We start from the raw sequence: 25,271 nt of genomic DNA on the forward strand, positions 1-25,271 counted from the left end.
GGAACACACAACAGGTACACTTGCTGTAAACAAAGACTAATAAGATGGTGACACTTCACTGAGTTTTAATTAGCCCAGATGACTGGCTCTGACACCCGTCCAAACCCCATTTCCCCTGCCAGCACACACCATGTGCTGTGTGTGTTTGTGGGGGGGGGGGGGCGTGTATATACGAGGGTGAGAGAGAGAGACAGAGAAAGAGAGAGAGCCTTAGAGATATAGAGAGATACAGAGGTAGAGAGAGAGACAGCTAGATAGAGAGAGAGAGACAGATAGAGAGTGAGAGACAGATAAAGAGACAGATAGAGAGACAGAGATAAATAGATAGATACAGAGATAGAGAGACAGCTAAATAGAGAGAGATGGATAGATAGAGACAGCTAGATAGAGAGAAAGAGACAGAGAGACATGCTTTGGCAATATGTACACATATGTCATGCCAATAAAGCACATATTGAATTGAATTGAATTGAATTTGAACTGACAAGAGAGACGGATACAGAGAGCGAGAGACTGATAAAGAGACAGAGAGAGACTGATAGACAGATAGCTAGATAGCTAGATAGATAGATAGAGAGAGAGAGAGAGAGAGAGAGCGAGAGAGAGAGATAGACTGGGAAGGTGGAGAAAGGCTAGCTAATAGAAAGAAAGAGAGAATGAAGGTGAGAGCAAGAGAAGGGGGGGGATGTTTGCATTTACCCCTTTGCTTTTCTGTTTCACTTTCACTCTACACTCTGCCTCCTTCAGCCCTCCGTCCCTCCATCCCCTCTCTCTTCATATCGTGTTGCATTTTGATTTGATCTTACTGTGTGTGGTGTGTGTGTGTGTGTGTGTGTGTGTGTGTGTGTGAGTGTGTGTGTGTGTGTGTGTGTGTGTGGGAGCGTGGGATGTATAAAGAAGGATGTGAGTACAGAGGAAATGAGACAGACTTCCTTTTCATTCATTTTTGTCTGGTCCTACTGAAGCTAACCGTCATTTCTTCTTTATCTTGACAAAACATAAAAAAAAAACCCTCTTGTATCCTGAGGGAGGCTGGGGGCATGGAGTGTGAGTGGGCCATGTTTAAAGCCTCTATTGCAGATGTGGCAGGTAGGAGCTGTGGTCATAAGGTCATCGGTGTCTGTTGAGGTGGCAACCTAAGAACCCGCTGGTGGACACTGGCGGTGAGGGAAGCTGTCAGGCTGAAGAAGGAGGCTTTCTTGGGCTTGGTTGGCCCGGGGGTCTCCTGAAGCAGAAGACAGGTACTGGGAGGCCAGAAGGGCTGCGGCTTCGGCGGCCAAGGAAACAAAAACTCCAGTGTGGGAGGAGTTCGGAGGGGCTATGGAGGAGGACTTTCGGTTGACCTCAAGGAAGTTCTGGCAAACCATTCGGCGACTCAGGAAGGGGAAACAGGGTTAGACTCAGTCTCTGTTCAGCCAGGGAGGGGAACTGCTGACCCGGACTGGGGATGTTGTCAGGCGGTGGAAAGAACACTTTGAGGAGCTCCTGAACCCAGCTAACACGTCCTCAGTAGAGGAAGTAGAGTTTGAAGACTCAGGGGAAGCCCCACCCATATCCCTGGAAGAGGTCTCGGAGATAGTTAAGAAGCTCCTCGGCGGTAAGACGCCGGGTGTGGATGAGGTTCGCCCTGAGATGCTGAAGGCTCTGGACATTGTTGGGCTGTCTTGGCTGATATGCTTCTTCATTGTCGTGTGGAGGTCAGGGACAGTACCTGTGGAGTGGCAGACTGGGTTGGTGGTTCCCATATTTAAAAAAGGGGACCGGAGGGTGTGCTCCAATTATCGGGGAATCACACTGCTCAGCCTCCCTGGGAAAGTCTACACTAAGGTGCTGGAAAGGATGCTCCAACCAATTGCCAAACCTTGAATCCAGGAGGAACAGTGCGGATTCTTTCCTGGCCATGGAAAAACAGACTAACTCTTTACCCTTGCGGAAGTGCTGAGGGAGGCATGGGAGTTTGACCAGCCAGTCTGCATGTGTTTTGTGGACATGGAGAAGGCTAATGACTGTGTACTCCGGGGCACTCTGTGGGGGGTACTGTAGGAGTATGGGGTACCGGGGCAGTTGCTACAAGCCATCCAGTCCTTGTATAGCCAAAGTGAGAGCTGTGTCTGTATTCTCGGCACAAAGTCAAACACATTTTCGGTGGGTGTTGGACTCCGCCAAGGTTGTACTTTGTCTCCGATTCTGTTTGAGATATTCATGGACAGGATCTCAAGGCGCAGCCAAGGTGAGGAGTGTGTCCGTTTTGGGAACCTCAGAATTGCATCTCTGCTCTTCCCAGATGATGTGGTTTTGTTGGTTTCATCAGAACGCGACCTCCAGCGCGCACTGGGGCGGTTTGCAGCTGAGTGTGAAATGGCTGCGATGAGAGTCAGCACCTCCAAGTCTGAGGCCATGGTTCTCTACCGGAAAATGGTGGATTGCGCCCTCTGGGTTGGGCATGAGTTGTTGCCTAAAGTGAAAGAGTTCAGGTATCTCGGGGTCTTCTTCACGAGTGAGGGTAGGCTGGAGCGGGAGACTGACAGGCAGATTGGTGCAGCATCAGCAGTAATGTGGACATTGTACTGGACCATTTTGTTGAAGAGGGCACTGAGTCAGAAGGCAAAGCTTTCAATTTACCTGTCAAATTTCTTTCCAACCCTCACCTGTGGTCATGAGCTTTGGGTAGTGACCGAAAGGGGGAGACTGCGGATACAAGCGGCTGAAATGAGTTTCCTTTGTAGGGTGTCTGGGATCAGCCTTAGAGATAGGGTGAGGAGTTCGGACATCTGGAGGGAGCTCGGAGTAGAGCCGCTGCTCCTTCGCGTCGAAAGAAGCCAGTTGAGGTGGTTCGGGCATCTAATTAGGATGCCTCTTGGGCGCCTTCCTTTGGAGGTTTTCCGGGCACGTCCGACTGGGAGGAGACCCCGGGGTAGACCCAGAACTTGCTGGAGGGACTACATGTCCAATCTGGCCTGGGAATGCCTTGGGATCTCCCAGGAGGAGCTGGAGGGCATTGGTGGGGTGAAGGACGTCTGGAGTGCCCTACTTAGTTTGCTTCCACCGCGACCCGACCCCGGAGAAGTGGCTGATGATGAGATGAGATAAATTAGATGGAGTCTTTTTCTGGCATTTGTGAGGACCAGCTTCAGGGTGGAACATTTTATTCATCATCCCAGTGGTGGTGTAAAAACATAGCCGTGGTCTGATTCTGCCTTGGCTTTCTTTTTAACGTCAGTGTGAGTCAGTAGTGAAAAAGAGACATTACAGTCATTCAGCCAACGCTTTTATCCAAAGCGACTTACAATAAGTGCATGTAACGTAGGAAATCAGGAGAACTATTAGTCATCAGAGGTCATAAGTTCATCCTGTCTCTAAACAAGCATTTAAGAGCAAAACCAGTGCTAAAGTTAAAGCGCAAGAAAGAGATTTTTTTTTAAATGAGTGAATACAATAAGTGCTAAGAACAAGTAACAGGGTTGTAGTTCTTGAAGAGGTGAGTTTTCAACCTGCGCTGAAAGATGGGCAGCGACTCCGCTGTCCTGACATCAGTGGGGAGTTCATTCCACCACTGTGGGGCCAGGACAGAAAAGAGCTGGGACCGGGTCGATTGGCAGCAGGGGCCTCTGAGCGACAGGGCAACCAGGCGTCCCGAGGCGGCAGAACAAAGTGGTCGGGTGGGGTGTAGGGCTTGACCATGGCCTGGAGATGGGAAGGAGCTGTTCCTTTCACTGCCCTGTCGGGAGTGACATGTCAACACCTTTTGTCTGTCTGTGTGTTACTCCAGGCTCCTAACAGTGTTGAAATCACCTCACATGAACATGCTGCTTATTTCCGAGGTGCAACACTTACACATACACCATTTACTTTTCCACGAACATTTCAAACTTGCCCATTTTCTCTTATTGTCCAATTCAAATTAAGACACAAAGTCAAGAAGTCAGTTATTGACATGACTGTCAAAAAATTAACAACGAAGTGATTTACAAATATTACAATGCAAAACATATTTGTAAACCACCTCGGCCTCAGTGAGCTATAACCAACGCCAAGGCATTGATATATTGATTAACGTCGGTGTCAGTTCGGTTAGACATGCTAACTAGCTCAACCATTAAGTAAGGTCTAGGTAATTGATTAGTTAGTTAAATTGTTTCTGTAAAAGACAGCCAGTTCTGATAGTCTGGACAGTTATTTTAAGTGGATTGTCTCAATATTTTTGGGGTTAACAAAAGTGCATTCACGAGCTCCTCTGATGGTCCCATTTCCCGAGTTGGGAAGTCCTGATGTGGAAGCTATGGATGCTACAAAGAGACTTGTTGCTGCACCAGTACATTTCCTAAAACCACTAAAATATTGCTTTAATAATTACATTTATATAGCGGTGGCGCAGTGGTTAGCGCAGTCGCCTCACAGCAAGACGGTCCTGGGTTCGGGCCATGGGGTAGTCCAACCTTGGTCGGTCGTCCTCTGTGTGGAGTTAACATGTTCTCCCCGTGTTTGCGTGGGTTTCCTGCGGGGCTCCAGTTTCCTCACACAGTCCAAAGACATGTAAGTCAGGTGAATCGGCCGTACTAAATTGTCCCTAGGTATGAATGTGTGTGTAGGTGTTGGCCCTGTATGATGGCCTGGCAGCCTGTCCAGGATGGGTCCCCACATGCCGTTCAATGACTGCTGGGATAGGCTCCAGCATCCCCGCGACCCTGAGAGCAGGATAAGCGATTCATGGACAATGCAGAACAATTACATTAATGCACAAAAATAATTAGGCTACTAATTTTGGTGTAGCCTAATCAGCAATGTGTTTGTGTCCCTGTCAGGTGGTGCGGGACCAGATCACCCACTGCACCATGAAGCTGCGTCAGACCACAGGCATGATGGAGTACTGTCTGGAGGTCATTAAAGAGAACGACCCCAGTGGATTCTTACAGGTACCCAACTGTCCTTTTGTTTTTGTTGGTAAATGTGTGTGTGTGTGTGTAAGTGTATGCACGTGTATTTGCAAACACATTTCAGCAAACAGGTCAACGATTGGTCAAGGTAGAGATGCAACATGACGCTTGAGACGAGTGTCAGATGAGAGAATTCCTATCCACCTGCACTATGTCAGCTTAAAGCTAAAGGCCGTCGCCTGGAACGCCTTTACACGAAAACTGGCCTTGTTGTTCATAAAGACATGTCTGTGAATGTTCTCATTCATCCAGGTCATGGTTATCCAAAGGAATTGAATCGAGTGCAACCTCCGAAACGTCTTCACGGATATATGCCAAGTCCAGTTGCACTCGATTCAATTCCTTTGGATTCATACAGACATGTATAACGACCACATACTTCATTATAAGGAGGCTCTTCCCACAGCTAAATCATCTTATAATTTAATTAGATCAGGCGAAGGGAATACTAGGGCCCTGTGTTCCATAGTAAACAATATTTTACGGCCACCGGACACTCTTGCACCTTACCTGTATTCAGTTGCTCAAAGGTCTTCGTGACCTTTTTTAATGCCAAAATTTAAAAAAATCCATCAGCAATTAACCTTGTCAAACAACACTGCATACAGTTCATCTTATTGATGAAGGGTTCAACAAATATTATGCAAAAACAGAATTAAATACCAATTGCCCCTCATTGACTGAGCAAATGGCTGCAGTGAAACACCACTGTGCAATAAATTCATCTAGGTTGTTTGTTCATCAGAGTAAAGAAACTGAAATCCACTCGGGCTCTCGCCTTCACCCTTGTGATGAACAAAAGAAGTAAATCTTCCTCTGAACCATTATTAATTTGACTTTTCCTACTTTTTTAAATTGAAAACTTAGCTTGTCCCACTACAAAATTTAACAGTTGCCACTTTTCCGCATCCTTTCTCTTGTACCCAGCGCCAAAGATAAAAACAGTTTCATTCCATTTTCACTACAGTGTGAGAATACGATTTGTAGATCTTCAGAAAGCACCTGAAGTCTTTCACATTCCACGAAACATGAAAAATTGTCTCTGGCGACTGACAGAAAGGACACCTAACAGCAACAGTTGGATTGATCTTAAAAATGAAGCTATTAACTGCCAGCGCTCCCTGCAGGATCCTCCACTGCAAGTCACCTGACCTTTTGTTCAGCGGGGCTTTATACAGCGCCCTCCACACTGGCTTTATACAATACCTTCCACACAATCGTCTGCCACTTTTAGCTTTGTTCTCCAGACAGTGTCCTTTTGCTCACTCAGCATTCTTTCGTTCATGGCTACAACAGAACACTTGTACAAGACTTTTCCATCTATCATGTAAAGGTCCATTTTAGTAGTCAAATTTGAGACCAGCAAAGGTCCCGTTAGTCCAGTCTGGTCCATTTGGAGACCCGACTCGGGGAAAGGATCGCCATTGTCAGGAGTCTCGGCCACAATGGCATAGTCCTGCGGCATGTCCAGTTCCTCCCCGGTGAGTCTTCTAAGCCATGCATTCAGAATTCAGAATGGTCTCTGGTGTGTCTGCTTGACCTCAAGCCCAGCAGTGAAGCCATTGCCTCTGTGTCAAGAAGCTTCGGACCTTGCACCATCTACAGTGTGCTTCAATTTAACAGCTCCTGCTGAGCATAGCCTCTGGTTGAGACCTGGTTTGCTGTCATCCTGAACGTCCAGCCTGGCCCCATGGATTAGAGGCTGTCCCAGGAGCCAAAACAGAGATGCTGTAGGCTCCAGTCTGCACCACTTAAAAAGAGTCCAGGTTTTAAACAGTCCTTGATAAAAAGGTGGCAGGTCATGCATGCTCTTAAAAACACAGTTTGTTAGAAACAAAGAGGAGTCTAAACCCAAACCCTGTATCTTCTTTAAAATAATGCTGCTGAGAGGTCTCCATAGCACGTCATGAGTTCCTGTGAGGTAACACTGTATGAACTGTAGTCTAAAAGCTGCTACTCTGCTCTCTAGAGCATTGAACCTTGCCCTCCCTCCTCTTTTGGTAGGTAAAGTACACTCTGTGGTGCCGAGAGAGAGGGGGGGGGTGTCGTGTGTTTATCATGATTGTTGCCATCTCTTACGTAGCTTCTGGTCTCATTTTGCTTGCTTCACTGCTCATTGCATAAAGGGGAGACAGGAATAGATGTGTTCCTGTGTCCTCCAGTGAAGTGTTGGTTGTGATATCTAACCCTTTCGTTCCAACTAAAACAGAATTCTGAACTCCAAATCGAACTCGCCAGCCTCAAAATCTCATGCACGCTGTGGACAGTAACTGATGAACGAAAAGGGAATGAAAGGCAAGCCCTGAGATAGCCGCACATCTTCATCCAATATGTACCGGAACCAGTTTCTGAAGACGTGGTAGTTGGAAGTTACCATTAGTGAAAGGGATTATTAACTATTGCTGGTTTCAGAATACGCTGTTGAGTGCATACACACATTCACCCACAGTGTTGTTCAGAACAGTGTTTTAAATCAGTGATCCTGGTTTAAAACACTGTTCGTACAATAAAAGTTGTGGAATGAATTCTGGCTACTTAAACATAAACAGTTATTTACCTTATCTGATAGCAAGTGATTACATAACTTGACTTCAGAATAAATAAATACATAGATAAATAGATACATAGCTAAATAAAGCAAATTAGCTAATAGCAGTCCTGCCCCCCAGAGCTTTAACTGTACTGGAAGAAGTCATCATACTGGGATGGTCTTGACAACATTTACCTACCATGTCATGCCAGCATGCGTTGCTCATCATTATACTCTTAAAAGTCTCTTTCATGCATCTCACTGAAATACTGCAGCAAGGATTTTTAATTCATACCAACAGATGCAAACGTGTCACTCCCTCTCTGGCACCTCTTCACTGGTTTTCTGTTTGGTACAGAAGTCATTTAAAATACGTACTGATCTGTTTTTGAAACTGAGTTATGTGTTAGAAGGCTCTTATTGAGACTGACTCCATCTTTTGATCCGGTGCAGAGCCTAGGGCCCCCAGACAGGGCCCCTGTGGCTGCTCTTCAGCTGAGGCTTAAAACTCAGTCGGGGCTCCCCTTAGGGTCTGGAATGGCATCACCACAGTAACCTACACTACCGTTCAAAAGTTTGGGATCACCCAAACAATTTCGTGTTTTCCATGAAAAGTCACACTTATTCACCACCATATGTTGTGAAATGAATAGAAAATAGAGTCAAGACATTGACAAGGTTAGAAATAATGATTTGTATTTGAAATAAGATTTTTTTTACATCAAACTTTGCTTTCGTCAAAGAATCCTCCATTTGCAGCAATTACAGCATTGCAGACCTTTGGCATTCTAGCTGTTAATTTGTTGAGGTAATCTGGAGAAATTGCACCCCACGCTTCCAGAGGCAGCTCCCACAAGTTGGATTGGTTGGATGGGCACTTCTTTGAGCAGATTGAGTTTCTGGAGCATCACATTTGTGGGGTCAATTAAACGCTCAAAATGGCCAGAAAAAGAGAACTTTCATCTGAAACTCGACAGTCTATTCTTGTTCTTAGAAATGAAGGCTATTCCATGCGAGAAATTGCTAAGAAATTGAAGATTTCCTACACCGGTGTGTACTACTCCCTTCAGAGGACAGCACAAACAGGCTCTAACAGGTACTATTTAATGAAGATGCCAGTTGGGGACCTGTGAGGCGTCTGTTTCTCAAACTAGAGACTCTAATGTACTTATCTTCTTGCTCAGTTGTGCAACGCGGCCTCCCACTTCTTTTTCTACTCTGGTTAGAGCCTGTTTGTGCTGTCCTCTGAAGGGAGTAGTACACACCGGTGTAGGAAATCTTCAATTTCTTAGCAATTTCTCGCATGGAATAGCCTTCATTTCTAAGAACAAGAATAGACTGTCGAGTTTCAGATGAAAGTTCTCTTTTTCTGGCCATTTTGAGCGTTTAATTGACCCCACAAATGTGATGCTCCAGAAACTCAATCTGCTCAAAGAAGTGCCCATCCAACCAATCCAACTTGTGGGAGCTGCTTCTGGAAGCGTGGGGTGCAATTTCTCCAGATTACCTCAACAAATTAACAGCTAGAATGCCAAAGGTCTGCAATGCTGTAATTGCTGCAAATGGAGGATTCTTTGACGAAAGCAAAGTTTGATGTAAAAAAAATCTTATTTCAAATACAAATCATTATTTCTAACCTTGTCAATGTCTTGACTCTATTTTCTATTCATTTCACAACATATGGTGGTGAATAAGTATGACTTTTCATGGAAAACACAAAATTGTTTGGGTGATCCCAAACTTTTGAACGGTAGTGTATATATATATATATATATATATATATATATATATATATATATATATATATACTGTATATAGTCCTGCTAATGCAGTATGTTTTGTACCAGATGTTGGAATATGTTGGACCCTCTGCAGGCTTTTCCTTTTTTGAAACTACAAGTTTTTCTTTTTATACTCTGCAAAGAAAATAACCAGCGTTCCCTTGGTATTGTTCCTCTCTTGAAAGCTAGATATTCTGTTTTATAATGTCATGTTAGACATCATAGCGTTTTGTGTGAGAATCCCGGCGAGTCCTTGTAACCTAGTGTGCTGACTTACATACTGAATGAAACAGAATTTGATGATGATTTTGAATCTGACATAATATGCAGATAATTCCCCACTGCTTCAGAAAGGAATCAGATTTGCTTGTTGGAAGGGAAAACATGTAATCCAAGGCCCACTAAAACGCTCCCTGGTGCATCTACGTTGGGGCGGCCTTTGATGAAGCTGTGCTATTTTGCAAGTGTTTCATGAAGAGGGTTGGCGTCATTGCTTTCTTGGCTTGTTTTACACGGTTTCTACTCGGTCTAGGTTTAAGCTAATGACTAAGCTAGCCGTCCACATTATATTGCAAAGCATCTGCACATCAACGTGTCCCCTAAACACGGCATAAAGAATCTGAGAGAATTCTCTTGTTTATGTACTGTACACCATTCTTCAAATGCACAAATCCTGTACTTATCACTGGCAAGGACACTGATTCTGGCCTTTGAGATCCCTTGTCATCTTTTTTTTCAGGCTTTCTTTGCAGCACATTTCATAGTGTGTCTGCAACACTCTGGCAGACGTACGCCACTGAAATCCGTGAATCACGAGCGTTCACTTGATGTACAGCACTTTTATTCGAGCTCAAATTGAGGATGTTATGGTTTAAATTGCATATGTGGTTTTCAGCTCCAAAAAAAAATCTTAGCTGAAATTTTCTGAAATATTCAAAACTAAAAATGTAAATTTGGAAGTGGGGATTGAGTGAGGTCAACATGTTGTTCCTGCTGGCTAAAGAGGAGATGAGTGTTCAAGTGTGGAGAGTCTGCCGTCCGTCTCTGGGGCACAGCTGGAGATATTCCACTGCCGATGGAGGAAACCTTTGCTTTCCACTGGTGCATGACCTAGATAACTGAACAGACACACGCACCAGTGCGCACACAGACAAACACACACTCACTCGCCTGCAGCCGTATACAGTATGCACATGAGCACACTGGCACAGCATGTAGCCCGTGTGTTGCTGCTGATATCGGGGATACTCTGCTTTAAACGTACCTGACCCGTTAAGCTATTCGACAGCACAGGACGACCAGTCGCTGAGCATTGATCTATTGATCTGTACACATGTACATCCAACTGAGAAAGGTCACCCGCGATATGTAACGCCTTCCATTGCTCGCATACATGCACACACGCATATGCATACACATACACACAGTGGCGTACTGACCATCGGGCATGCCGGGACAATTCCCGGTGGGCCGCTGCAGCGGTGGGCTGGTGGACCATCAATAAACCCGCACAGGGCTCTGTGTGCCTGCCATTCGGGGTGCGCATGAGAGCGTGCTGCGTGCGCGTTCTGGGACTGGGCTCACTGGCCAATCACAACCAAGTTAGTTGGTGCACGTTAACGTCCCTGACGCAAAGGCAACGCGCAGCAGTGGGATGGCTGTCACTGCCCGATCCGTTACGGAAACCCGTTTTGTTCAACGCATGCGCGAAAACGCGTCTACTTCCTGTCGGCAGTAAGTCGAAGCAATTTACGGAACCGAGTGACCCGCATGTTTCATGTAAGGCAAAAGAATCCACGATTTCAAGGCGGAGAAGACGCTTTTCAACAACGTTGTGAAACGACAGCGGTGACAGGAAGTAGACGCATTTTCGCGCATGCGTTGAACAAATCGGGTTTCCGCAACGGATCGGGCAATGACAATAGCCAAAGAAAGCCATGGACAAAGAAAATGTCAAAAAGTGAAGGAGGGGCCAAAAAAGAAAAAGAAAAAAGGAAGCAGGCACTCCAAATGTAAACCAACTCCAAACCGTCCAGACCCACGGTGCACCTGTGCTGCGCGTGTAGGTGGAGCAAGGCAGTGTTCAGTGAGAAAGGCAGGGTACCAGCAAATAGCGATTGCATTTCCAGGGATTAGTCATGTCCTAAAAGGGTCATGAGTAAAACTAGGCTAACTATATAGCTAGCTAGCGTTGGAATGTCCTCACCTCTAACGTTATGTGTTGTCCTCCGTGTATCCATACATCAGTGGTGAGTGCCTCCTACTAAACGTCCCTCTCAGGTTTCTGCGAGGCACAGCACCCTCTAGTGGTCAGCAAATCTGTTCAAGAGGAGCACTCGCCCGGGCTAACAGTTCAAATTGGGCATGGAAAGCTTCCCAGTCCGATTTGCCGGTATACTTGGGTGTTTTTTTTTTATTATGCCTACCGGTTTATGCAGCCAGCGGCACGGTGGCGCAGTGGGTAGCGCGGTCGCCTCACAGCAAGAAGGTCCTGGGTCGAGCCCGGGGTAGTCCACCCTTCGGGGTCGTCCCGGGTCGTCCTCTGTGTGGAGTTTGCATGTTCTCCCCGTGTCTGCATGGGTTTCCTCCAGGTGCTCCGGTTTCCTCCCACAGTCCAAAGACATGTAGGTCAGGTGAATCAGCCGTACTACATTGTCCCGAGGTGTGATGGCCTGGCGGCCTGTCCAGGGTGTCTCCCCGCCTGCCGCCCAATGACTGCTGGGATAGGCTCCAGCATCCCCCGCGACCCTGAGAGCAAGATAAGCGGTTCGGATAACCGATGGATGGATGGTTTATGCAGCTCCAGGGCGCCGCCATCTTTGTTTACTTCAGTGCCCGAAACTCTGACGGCTTTTCCGGCGGGCTTTGTGGCGCAAGGCACAGAATGGCAGCCGAACTCTGAGCCCCCAGCAGCTGCTAAGCATGGCTCTCCCATGGGTGTAGGCTCTCGTTTCACCTCGGTACCCCTCCAATAATTATCCCCGGCCACGCGTTGTCCTCCCGACGATCCTGCGGCACCATCATATGCATGCCTGTGGTCTCCCTCCATCTTTATGTGCACTGAAGGCTCCATCTCCAGCAGTAAAGATAGCTGGCTAGTGTCCAGTCAACCAGTCAACGGATAGCGTTGGCTCTCCGGCTCATAGCGGCACGGTGGCTCAGTGGTTAGCGCTGTCGCCTCACAGCAAGAAGATCCTAGGTCTGTTCAACCTTGGGGGGGTCATCCCAGGTCCTTTCTGTGTGGAGTTTGCGTGGGTTTTCTCCGGGTGTTCCGGTTTCCCCCACCATCAAACAGACATGCATGTTAGGGTTAATACTCCTGTCTGTGCCCCTGACCGAGGCATGGCGAGACCAACTGGAGTTGATCCCCGGGCGCTGCACGACGGTTGCCCACTGCTCCTAGCTACACAGCTAGGATGGGTGAAATGCAGAGGAAGAATTTCCCCACAGGGATCAATAAAGTAGTAAAAGTAATATCGAGTTGACTTCTGACACCAGTTGTAGTGTTCACTGCTATTATAGAACACACTTCAAATCTTACAACTGAGTGTTGCTTTTACTCACGGCTGTTGTCGGCCACAGCCTCACCGTACATATCACCATTAATCCCACAGGTCGTCTCTCTCACACATAAGTCCCGACCCACTAACCCTTGACCCGGCAACAGTGGACCACCCCACCGGAACTGCAAAACATCCCGCTCAACTATATACAACTACTACTTATACCCCCCCCCTCCGTGAACCTGAACACGCTACTATACTATATACTGGACATATGTAGCTAACCCTCACTGACCCCCCGGTCCCAGCAGATAAATCAAGGGCTGAATTTCTTTCCTAGTACACTCCTGCACTACAGATGGCTCCGAGGGAAGCTAGCACTAGCACCTTTAACAGGTCAGCAATTCATGTATGCAATGCATCTACACATATAGATTAAATGCTGTATGTGAACAGATACATTGTGTCTTATTTACATCAAGAGAATATGTAAAATGTTGTTTATATTGTAATGACTACGGATAGCTAGACTCGCTAGCCCTTGGGCAACGGCGTGGACCCTTTAGTCGATGGGTTCGCGTCTTGACTGCGGCAATCCCAGCTGCCCCCTGAATTCACTACAATATTAATTGGATACAATCTATCAAAGCACAGCCACGAGGTGCTGTTGGAGGTAGTGTTGGCACAGGAATCCCAGTTTAGAGGCTAGCCAAGAACCATTTGAAGGAACGTGTTGGAGAGCGCGGTGGAATGGGGTGTGGTTTCCCCCATCTCGAGTCGGCGTGACTGGCTTGGAACAGGTCATGTTGAGGCTGCAACTCACCCCACCACAGCAAGCTACGTCTTTAATACTGCAGTAATTTTAAAGTAACACTTCTGTCGAACTTTACTTTCAGTTTCTTGTCTTCATTTGCAAACAATTGTGTCATGTGTAATAAATGTGTATTTGGTTTTTTAATATTTATTTATGTATTTTTTAGATTTACCCCCCTTTTTTCTCCCCAATTGTATCCGGCCAATTACCCCACTCCTCCGAGCCGTTCCGGCTGCTGCTCCACCCCCCTCTGCTGATCCGGGGAGGGCTGCAGACTACCACATGCCTCCTCCGATACATGTGGAGTCGCCAGCCGCTTCTTTTCATGGGGAACATGATGAGCAGGACAGACATGGTGTTGATCAGGACAGACAGACATGTTGTTAAATCGTATTAGTTGCATCACTGATGAGGTCAACTTGGTGGTCAACTGTCCAAAGTAACTTCGAATCCACGTGTTACCTCCGGCTTGGTCGGGTGTCTCTACAGACACAATTGCCGTGTCTGCTAGTGGGAAGTCAGATGTGGGTATGTGTCCTGGTCGCTGCACTAGCGCCTCCGCTGGTCGGTGGGGCGCTCCCTGGATCGGCAGAGAGGGGGTGGAACAGCGACTGGGATGGCTCAAAAAAGAGCAGGGTAATTGGCCAGATACAATTGGGGAGAAAAAGGGGGAAAGTTGGGGGGAAAAACTGTCCAAAGTAACAGGGAGTGCAGAAGAGAGGTGAAGAAGAGAGTGCAGGCAGGGTGGAGTGGGTGGAGAAGAGTGTCAGGATTGATTTGTGACAGAAGGGTAACAGCTAGAGTTAAAGGGAAGGTTTACAAGATGGTAGTGAGACCAGCTATGTTATATGTTTGGAGACAGTGGCACTGATGAAAAGACAGAAGGTGGAGCTGGAGGTGGCAGAGTTGAAGATGATAAGATTTTCACTGGGAGTGATGAAAAGGACAGGATTAGGAACGAGTACATTAGAGGGACAGCGCAGGTTGGACGGTTTGGAGACAAAGCAAGAGAGGCAAGATGGAGATGGTTTGGACATGTGTGGAGGAGAGATGCTGGGTATATTGGGAGAAGGATGCTGAATATGGAGCTGCCAGGGAAGAGGAGAAAAGGAAGGCCAAAGAGGAGGTTTATGGATGTGGTGAGAGAGGACATGCAGGTGGCTGGTGTGACAGAGGAAGATGCAGAAGACAGGAAGAGATGGAAATGGACGATTGGCTGTGGCGACCCTTAACGGGAGCAAGCAAAAGTAGTAGTAGTAGTAGTTGCTGCACTGATGACTTACATTAAAAAAAATGCTTCTGGTTGGAGTGAAAGGCTTGTTGGCTGACGACCACCACACACATTTAAATCCCAGTAGTGGTAGAGACAGAGTCTCAGGGGCTAAATAGCAAGGCTAACTAAGGTCCTGAGAAACACACACACGCACACGCACACACACACGCACACACACACACACACACACACACACACACACACACACACACACAATCTCCCGGTTCCACCTGAATATTTTATGACATATTGACAACGTAGTAAATCTTACCTAAAAGCATCATAAAAGGTTCACACGTTGTGCCGCACGTAAGCTGAGAGCATCTGTGAGTTCAGCAAGATTTGCAGCAGCTAGCCAGAGTAAATGGAGTAAAGATGTGCAGCACCTAACTAGAGTAAATGGAGTAAAGATGTACAGCAGCTAGCCAGAGTAAATGGAGTAAAGATGTGCAGCACCTAACTAGAGTAAATGGAGTAAAGATGTGCAGCAGCTAGCTAGAGTAAATTGAGTAAAGATGTGCAGCAGCTAACTAGAGTAAATAGAGTAAAGATGTACAGCAGCTAGCTAGAGTAAATAGAGTAAAGATGTGCAGCAGCTAGCTAGAGTAAATTGAGTAAAGATGTACAGCAGCTAGCTAGAGTAAATGGAGTAAAGATGTACAGCAGCTAGCTAGAGTAAATAGAGTAAAGATGTGCAGCAGCTAGCTAGAGTAAATAGAGTAAAGATGTGCAGCAGCTAGCTAGAGTAAATGGAGTAAAGATGTACAGCAGCTAGCTAGAGTAAATAGAGTAAAGATGTGCAGCAGCTAGCTAGAGTAAATGGAGTAAAGATGTTCAGCAGCTAGCTAGAGTAAATAGAGTAAAGATGTGCAGCAGCTAGCTAGAGTAAATGGAGTAAAGATGTGCAGCAGCTAGCTAGAGTAAATAGAGTAAAGATGTACAGCAGCTAGCTAGAGTAAATGGAGTCAAGATGTACAGCAGCTAGCCAGAGTAAATGGAGTGAAGATGTGCAGCAGCTAGCTAGAGTAAATAGGGTAAAGATGTGCAGCAGCTAGCTAGAGTAAATAGAGTGAAGTTAATTTGATGTGCATGCACGCGTAGAAATGCATATGTATGACCGGGGATGGATTTCTAAAAACTGGCTGTTGTTCTGCTACAGAGGATAAAGACGTCAACTGAATCCCTGTGATCAATGTAATTCAGTTTATTGACCCACTGAGCCTTTTCTCAGGCTGTTATTTGCCCTTACAAGCAAACCGGGGTCTAGTTCCTATCTTTGAATATTTTGCTTATGTGAATATTTCACTTGTCAAACACAATGAGGCCGGGCTAATGGAGTAACCCTGGGGGGAAACTCACTCTGCATGAGCGCAGAGGGAGGGCCAGCATGCATTGCTTCAATGAAGACGTCTCAGTGAACCAAGTGAAGCTATTCTCATTTGCTCTTAAGTCTCCATGTGCGTTTGTTTCATCCTCCGTGTGATTTCCTACACCTCTGTTTCTTTGCCTGTCTTTCCCTGGATGTGTGTATTCCTTCCCTGTTTGTTGTTCTCTTCTTTTTTTTTTTTGGATTTGCATCTGGCCAATTACCCCACTCTTCCGAGCCGTCCCGGGCACTGCTAAACCCCTGCTACTGACCCGGGGAGGGCTGCAGACTACCACATGCCTCCTCCGATACATGTGGAGTCACCGGCTGCTTCTTTTCACCTGAAAGTGAGGAGTTTCACCAGGGGGACGTAACGTGTGGGAGGATCGTGCTATCCCCCCACGTCCCCCGGACAGACAACCCACATCCGACTTCCCACCCGCAGACACGGCCCCAATTGTTTCTGTAGGGACACCCGACCAAGCCGGAGGTAACATGGGGATTCGAACTGGCGATCCCTGTGTTGGTAGGCAACGGAATAGACCGCCAGGCCACCTGGATGCCCGGATGCAGTTCTCTTCTTACCTTTGTGTGTGTGTGTCTGTGTGTGTCTGTGTGTGTGTGTGTGTTATATAGATTTCGGATGCTCTGATCAAGCGGGTGACATCGTCTCAGGACCAGTGGGTGAAAGGGGCCCTGGAGCCCAAGGTGGGCCCCGAATTTGATCTCACGCTCAACACTGACTCCTTGCTCCAAACAATCCTACAGCTGGATTTCACCCAGAGCAAAGGTAAATCTGTCCACACACACACACACACACACACAGACACACACAGACACGGCCATTCTAAAGCTCAGTCCATTGGAGATAGAGACATCTCTTGAAACCTCTTTCCTCCGCGAGGCTGTTTGGAAGATGATAATGTGTATTTCAAGTTTCAAGTCTTGCCATAAAACAAGTTCACCGCGTGCTTTAGTATTTCTTCTTTAATTGTCTTTTCATATTTCAACGTTGAAATACTGTCAGCGTTGCTGCCCTTGGCGTTGTCTTTAACTTGTGTTACAGTGTGGCCAGCTACTACATCCTTCACTGCTGTCTTCCATGCAGCGGCGGGTCAGTGAGCGTGCATGAGTACACATGGCTGCCATGTAAATACACTCCTCTACTGCCCCAGAGGTCACTCACATATAGTATCTCTGATGTCATTTAACATGCAGGATGGTCATAAACACTCTGTAAATTCCGTGTCTCTTCTGCTCTTGTGGGGCAGAAAAGATATTGCCCTTTTCACTTTTCCAGATGCTGTAGGTTCAGTTTGCCAACGGTCGGAATATTCTGCTGCATGTTTTGTTTGACACCTGCTCCCACAACGAGCCCAGCAATGCCGGGGAGGATATGCCCAACAATCAGAGAAAGTGGCGATCCAGCAGTCATTAAAAGTCATTGGCCGTGTCTGCGGGTGGGAAGCCGGATGTGGGTATGTGTCCTGGTCGCTGCATTACCGCCTCCTCTGCTCGGTCGGGGCGCCTGTTTAGGGGGGGGCGCTGGGGGGAATAGCGTGATCCTCCCACGTGCTACGTCCCCCCGGTGAAACTCCTCACTGTCAGGTGAAAGAAGCAGCTGGCGACTCCACATATATCGGAGGAGGCATGTGGTAGTCTGCAGCCCTCCCCGGATTGGCAGAGGGGGTGGAGCAGAGACCGGGACGGCTCGGAAGAGTCGGGTAATTGGCCGCATACAATTGGGGGGAAAAAGGGGGGGGGATAAAGAAAGAAAACAAATTATGTAAAATAAAGCAAATAAAGTGTAATTTGAACTAAATCTGACTGGACGTTGCCCAGGTTGTGCTGTAGTGTTTGAAGGCCCAGTTACTGTCTCTAAATTTGGGCCCCTGTGAAGCCAATCCGAAAATAAATAAATAAATGAATGAATGAAATAAAATAAAAAAAAGAACAGTTGGCGACTCAGAAGAAGGAGGCTTTGATTGTCTCCACTTTGTTCTCGGAGGCTCCGACAAAGCAGCAGCATGAAACCCATCTGCACAGTTTCATCCTGCACACGTGACGGCGTGGCTGCACACAGAGCTCCTGATGGCTTTGAGTTACTGTGACATCAAGGAGCCTCTGTAGAAGGCGTTCTGGCTCACAGGACGACCCTGCCTCATTCCTCTTCATTAAAAGCTGTCGTTTCCTGGCCCCGTTACAGGCCGGGGATGAAGCAGAATTAGTCTTTGCTGGATTTTATAAGCGGTACAGAAATGCGTCGTGTTTCTGGACAGGCAGGACAGGATGTGTGAGGCCTTGTAGCATGCCTCCACGGTATGTAGTTACTGCGTTATCGGCATTATAATGATGGCTTTTGAATATTTCAAAGATAGAACATAATCTAGGTACACCTACTGAGGCACAGCTGACTTTTTCGCACCATCTCCGGCACACTGGTCTGAATATGTCACGATGTTGATTATGTACAGTCCGATTTAAAAAGAAAAAAAAAACTGCTTTACACTGACAGAATATGACGTCTGAGCTCGCCGCCGGTAAAGCCGCTGCACTGTCTGTGTGCCGTTTTCTGTTTGTATGCCCTTGCTTAAAACAGCCAATCCAACATCATATTTGCAGATGTGCAGGAGGCTCCTTTATTGAAACACATGCACGCAGCAGGTGCTGAGGCTGAAACCGACACAGAGGGGGAGAGACCAGGAGGTATTTCAGAGACACTACTTTTCACAATAAACTTTTTTTTGTACCCCCCCCCCCCCTCTCCCTTCCTCTCCCCTTGGTCCTTGTAACCGTCTCACAGACATGTAGGTGGTGGAAACTCGATTCAGACTCTCGTATCTCTCTACCCTGTGTGTTTCTGGTCTCGATCCCTTGCATGGTTAACCCCGATGTCCGCAGTTTATCTCTCCAGTGTCCTCACTCACCCCATGAATGATGCCTGCACAGAGAAGTGATGCTTCCCCCCAAATACCTCCGTACGGTGCCGACTGCATTTGTAGTCCCGAGAGACTCTCTTTTTCTCAAGTCAACCTTTGCTCACAAATTTCAACAAACCATTTATCACATTTTTTCACATAAAAATATTGATTAAAAAATAGACTGCTAATAAATCATTGATTTCATTATATTTTTCATCCTTCGGATGTGCGAGAATCAAAGAGCTACTATGGCTACACAAGTTCTCATGAACTACTCCCAGAATTATTGCAGTCCACATCCCTCCCAGTCATTCAAGTATGTTCCCTTTCTAGGCTTTCTCGAATTATTTTACTGTGACTTTTTCCTCTCAGTTCTTGACTTAGAGGATTTGACTGGATTTGACTGTGTCCTCCACTCCTTACATTTTGTGTTGTCTTTTACGTATATATGTATGTATGACTGTAGAAATGTGTCTGTCATCCAGTTCACATCGGGACTGACTTCAGTCAGCGCCAGTACTCCTGTTACTGTATCGGTATAACGTGTCACATGGCATGACTTAAGCTTTCACAGATTGCCAGCTGTTGTCCTCTAAACACACCCAGTTGTCACCTTTAGGGTCCTCCGTCTCTTGATCTCCCTCTAGATCCATGTAAATCTCTGTATATTTCGCATTAGTCCACACAGAGATAACCAGATGTCTTTCTCTGTGCTCCATCACTTAATACCCTTTTTCTCCTTCTCCTCTCTCCAAATCACTTACTCGTCCTTTCTCTATCTTTTCTTTCTCTTACTTTTGCTCTCGTCCATGTGCTTCCTTTTGGTTTGCTATCGCCATCTCTGTCACACAATCTCCATCTCCTTTGCATCTTACACCCCCTCTCCTGTATATCCATCTATCCATTCTTCCCTTCAGCAGAGTCCGTGCCCTCGGTGCCCTCAGCGCCCCTCCTGCAGCTGGAGAAATGCTGCACAAGGAACAACAGTGCCACCCTGGCCTGGAGGGTTATTACACCTCCCAGCAACCCAATTGAGGGCTATGTGCTAGAGCTGGATGATGGCAATGGTGGACAGTTCAGGGTCAGTTGCATTTACACACACACACACACACACACACACACACACACACACACACACACACAAATGCAAATATACACCATCATCGTCGGCGGTCACTCAGGGTCGAGTATGACTGTCCTTCTAGGTCCTTGTGGGTCTTCAGGTGGGGGTACAGGCCGATCCTGGGGCTGCATATTTTGGGGCAATGTGGGCAAGGGTGTGAAGAGGTGGTTGAGGATTGGGTTTGGGCCTTTCTGATATCTTGGTCCTTTCTGAGTCTGCGCTTGTTTTCAGCAGTATGTTGGAGGTCATGGTTGTAGGGCCCAGCACCACCACAGACAGCCAGCCTCCAGGCCTCCCTGTTTTTACTGCTTGTTCCCAGGTGTTAAGGTCGATGCCAAACCTTTTGATGTGGGCCTTGATGTTATCTTTATATCGCTTCTTTTGTCCATCCTATCACAAGCTGAGAGTAAAGGATTTCGGGACACAAAGAGTAGTTCTGACAACGACTCCAAGAGGATAAATTCAGAGTCTCATCACCAGCCAGTCAGACTAGCTTGGTCTAGTCAGAAAGGCACGAACTGAGGAAGCCTCTTGGATGAGAGGCGAAACGTCTTCACGGATATATACCAGGTCCAGTTGCACTTGATTCAACTCCTTTGGATAACCATGACCTGGATGAATGAGAACATTCACAGACACCTGAGAGTAAAGGATTTCTTTTGGGAGGCGAGAGTCAGACATGTGGAGGACATGGCAAGTCTCAGCTGATGTTGTGCATTGGTGACAGTTATAGTAGGCACATTGGCCTCCTTGAAGGTGCTGAAGTTGTTGTGCTTATCATCCCAGCTGATCTTAAGGATTTTCCTGAGGCATCACTGTTGGTATGCCTCAAGTGTCTTCAGGTGCCTGCTATATGTAGTCCAGGTTTCGGACCCATACAGTAGGGTGGGTAGCACTGCCGTTTTGTACACCAGAATTTTTGTTCTGGCCTGATGAAGGTTGTGGTTTTCTAAAACCCTTTTTCTCAATCTTAAGAAGGCCTGGCTGGCACAACCGAGACAATGGTATATTTCAATGTCAATGTTTGCTTTGGAGGAGAGAAGGCTGCAAAGATATGGGACTGTTCCACATCTTCGAGTCTGGTGTTGTCTACAGAGATAGATGAAGGCAGAGCAGGCATATTTCTGTTGGGTGGGGGATGGTAGAGGATTTGAGTCTTTTTTATGTTAAGGCCCAGGCCAAGCTGCTTGTATGCATTTGCAAAGGTGTCCAGCATGTTCTGTAGTTTTCTATGAGGGACACCAAGGCATTGCCACCGGCATACTGCAGCTCTATGATGGTTGTGGAGGTGGTTTTACCTTTAGCCCTGAATCTGTTAATATTCAGAAGATTCCCATCAGTCCTGTACATGATTTTTACCCCCTGAGGCAGATTGGGACCCGTGAGGTGGAGGATGTGGCAATGAAGACAGAGAACAGGGTTGGGGCAATTACACAGCCTTGTTTAACTCCTGTGTGGACCTTGAAGGACTCTGTCTCATCTCCATAACTGCTGAGTACTTCAGCTGACATGTTATCATGTGGTAGTTGAAGTACTCTACAACTACTACATTGCATTGAGGATGCAAGGAGTAGAGGTGACAAAGGCGTATAAGTTTAAATACTTGGGGTAAACTGTCCAAAGTAACAGGGAGTGCAGAAGAGAGGTGAAGAAGAGACTGCAGGCATGGTGGATTGGGTGGAGAAGAGTGTCAGAAGTGATTTGTGACAGAAGGGTACTAGCAAGAGTTAAAGGGAAGGTTTACAAGATGGTTGTGAGACCAGCTATGTTATATGGTTTGGAGACAGTGGCACTGATGAAAAGACAGGAGGCGGAGCTGAAGGTGGCAGAGTTGAAGATGCTAAGATTTCCATTGGGAGTGACGAAGAAGGACAGGATTAGGAACGATTATATTAGAGGGACTGTTCAAGTTGGACGGTTTGGAGACAAAGCAAGAGAGGCAAGATTGAGATGGCTTGGACATGTGTGGAGGAGAGATGCTGGGTATATTGGGAGAAGGATGCTGAATATGGAGCTGCCAGGGAGGAGGGAAAGGGGAAGGCCAAAGAGGAGGTTTATGGTTGATGTAAGGGAGCACATGCAGGTGGCTGGTGTGACAGAGGAAGATGCAGAAGACAGGAAGAAATGGAAACGGATGATCCACTGTGGCAACCCCTAACGGGAGCAGCCGAATGTAGTAGTAGTACTAGTAGTAGTACTTTGATATATTTGTCAGAGCAGCCTATTTTGACAGAACTAGCCAGAGGGCTTGGCAGTTTACAGAATCAAAAAGCTTCGGTTAAGTGTATGAAGGCCATGTACAATGGTTGATTCTGTTTCTGAGCTTTTTCTTGGAGTTGGTGAGCAGTAAAAATCATGTCCATGGTGCCTCTGTTAGGACGAAAACAGCTACGGGATTCTGACAGAATTTCCTCTGATATTGGGAGGAGTCTGCAAGCCAAGTCCCTTGCCAGGGCTTTCCCTGTGGTAGAAAGCAAGGAAATGTCATGGTAGTTTCTGCACTCAACTTTGTCCCCTTTCTTAAAGATAGAGACAATTAGTGTGTCCCTAAGTTGCACAGGGATTTCTTCTTTTTCCCATATTTTAAGTAGCAAAGCATGGCTGTGTCTGAGGAGTGTAGGTCCACCTGCCCTTAGTACTTCTGCTGGTATTCCATCGGGATCAGCAGCCTTGTTGATTTTCATCTTCCTGATGACATCCTGGACTTCTCTTAAACTAGGTGGTGGTGCTGCCATGTCCTCCTCATTGGGTTGTTGAGGGAGTTGTTGGAGGGCATCCAGCTCAGGGCTAGAGTCACGGTTTAAAAGGTCCTGATAGTGGTCTTTCCACCTCTGATTGACTCGTTGTCTGTTAGCAGTGTGCAACCATCTTTGGAGCGAAGGGGGGTTAGATGGCAGTGGCTGGGAAGCATATATTGCTTTTTTAGCATCGAAGAAGCTAGTGGTATCCCCAGCTTCTGCAAGGTACTAGATCTCAAGGGCCTTCTTCGTCAACCACTGGTTCTTCAATTCCCTGACCAAGCTTCGGACGGCTGACTTTGCTCATGCATGGTCAGCTCATTTATGTTGGCCGTTGATGTCATTCTGCCAGATGGTAAAGGCTTGCCTCTTAATGTTGAGTAACTGTTGGATTTCCAGGTCATTCTGATCAAACCAATCTTGGTGGTTCATCATCTCATGTCCAAGAGTGGTTTTACAGGTGCCAGTGATTGCAGTCCTGAGCATATCTCACTGGCTTTCAATATCATCTGGATACTGTTTGGGCATTGATGTACTGAGCAAAGCCTACACTGTGGATCCTCAGCTCATCAGCTGACTACCCTTCTCCTCTTTCAGCTGCCCTTGGTAAGCCAAGCCTCGGGTGGTGATTCCTCTGGATGCGGTGGTCCAGACAGGAGGTATGAGGCAGACTATGTGTAGGGCATTTTTCCTAGCCCCCTCCCCAACTGGGGTGAGCAGAGCAGATCCTTAATAGGACTGCTCAGTCATGGGTGCAGCAGCCGAGAAGCCCCTATTCCTCAGTCCCAGGGCTTAGCGACTGATCATTCACCCACCACCTGTTTGCCAGGTTGTGGCTAGGGGCTGCCAGACTTCACTGTCCTGCCCCCATCACCTCTTCCTGATCGCCACAGGGCTTTGACCCAGGATGATTATGGGTTGATCCTTGCGGGAGGATGCCTGCGCGTGACAGCTTTTTACGTGGAGTAGCTGATGCACCTGCAGCCACCACATAGTCATTGGCAGGGTGTGGTCTGAGTCCAATGGCATGGAAAACCAAGATGGTTTGGGACCACCCTCTGTTGCAGCCTTCATCCGCCTATACTGCTGTGGTGACCTGGACTCATCTTCCGCCAGTTCCACCGTTGAGGTCTGTGTAGGTTCATGCTTCGTCTGGAACCTCCCCCTTGACCTGTCCACCTTGGGTGACCCTACCAGGAGCCAAAGTCCGGACGGCATAGCTCTCAGGATCATTGGTATACGCAAGCTTCTGCACCACGGCAAGGTGGCGATCCAGGGGAAGACACACACACACACACACACACACACACACACACACACACAGTTTCACATACACACACAGTTGCACATACACAAACAAATTATATGATGTATGGGGGATGTAAAAGTCATGACAACAAAATCAGTGTTTTCTAATCAAATCCAATCAAGTCTCCATCTCAGCAGCTTTCTCGTGGAGAAATGTTGTTGCGCTCCCTAGCATTTTATTATTCATAAACCATATGCTATTCAGCTCAACAATTACTAACACCAGATGGTGGTTTGTATGTGTGTGTATGAGTATAAATGTGTGCGCGTGTGTGGGTGTGCATGCCACATGTGTGGAAGGACATATATTTGTGGATGTGTCAGCAGTGAAAAAGTGTGCAATCTGGAGCAAATGACCTGTATACAAGACGTTTGTTCTTGTTAACATTTGCTGTTTGTTAGTGTAAACTTGGACAAATATTGTGCGTTTTTACCTTTGCAGTGTTTTAGTGCCATATGTGAGCATATGCTCTTTACCTGCATTGGTCGAGGCGTTACTGACTATGCACGTCTTTGTGTTCCCAGGAGGTGTATGTGGGGAAGGAGACAGTGTGCACGGTGGATGGCCTTCATTTTAACAGCTCGTACAATGCCAGAGTCAAAGCCTACAACTCCCTCGGTGTTGGGCCTTACAGCAAGACTGTGGTGCTCAAGACCTCCGATGGTACGTGTTGTGTGTGTGTGTGTATCAACAAGAGAGGGGATGGTAAGATGCGAGGAAGGACAAGTTGCATTATTTCTTCTCAAGACTGTAAAAAGCAAGTTTCCCCCAACGACCCCCAAGGTTGGACTACCCCGGGGCTCGAACCAAGGACCCTCTTGCTGTGAGGCAACAGCGCTAACCCCTGCGCTACCGTAATGCCCACACACTGTAGGTTCTTAGAAAATATTAAAAAGCCCTTATTTTACATGGCAGAATACAAAAAAAAAGACCAATGGCAAAAATGGCAAACCGGCTGTGGTTTTCCTTAGGGATATTG

General features: G+C 46.9%; 1 protein-coding gene across 1 annotated transcript in view; it reads left to right on the top strand.

Annotated features, from left to right (window-relative positions):
• LOC130125490 (tripartite motif-containing protein 67) overlaps positions 1-25,271 on the top strand; it is a 72,816-nt gene that overhangs the window by 27,856 nt on the left and 19,689 nt on the right. Inside the window, exons 4-8 of the mRNA XM_056295065.1 lie at positions 4,803-4,913; positions 16,838-16,991; positions 18,824-18,907; positions 20,040-20,203; positions 24,817-24,955. Coding sequence (XP_056151040.1) covers positions 4,803-4,913; positions 16,838-16,991; positions 18,824-18,907; positions 20,040-20,203; positions 24,817-24,955 — 652 coding nt within the window. The remainder of the gene's footprint in view (positions 1-4,802; positions 4,914-16,837; positions 16,992-18,823; positions 18,908-20,039; positions 20,204-24,816; positions 24,956-25,271) is intronic.

The sequence above is a fragment of the Lampris incognitus genome, chromosome 15, assembly GCF_029633865.1.
Source record: "Lampris incognitus isolate fLamInc1 chromosome 15, fLamInc1.hap2, whole genome shotgun sequence".
In the NCBI taxonomy this organism is placed as follows: domain Eukaryota; kingdom Metazoa; phylum Chordata; class Actinopteri; order Lampriformes; family Lampridae; genus Lampris; species Lampris incognitus.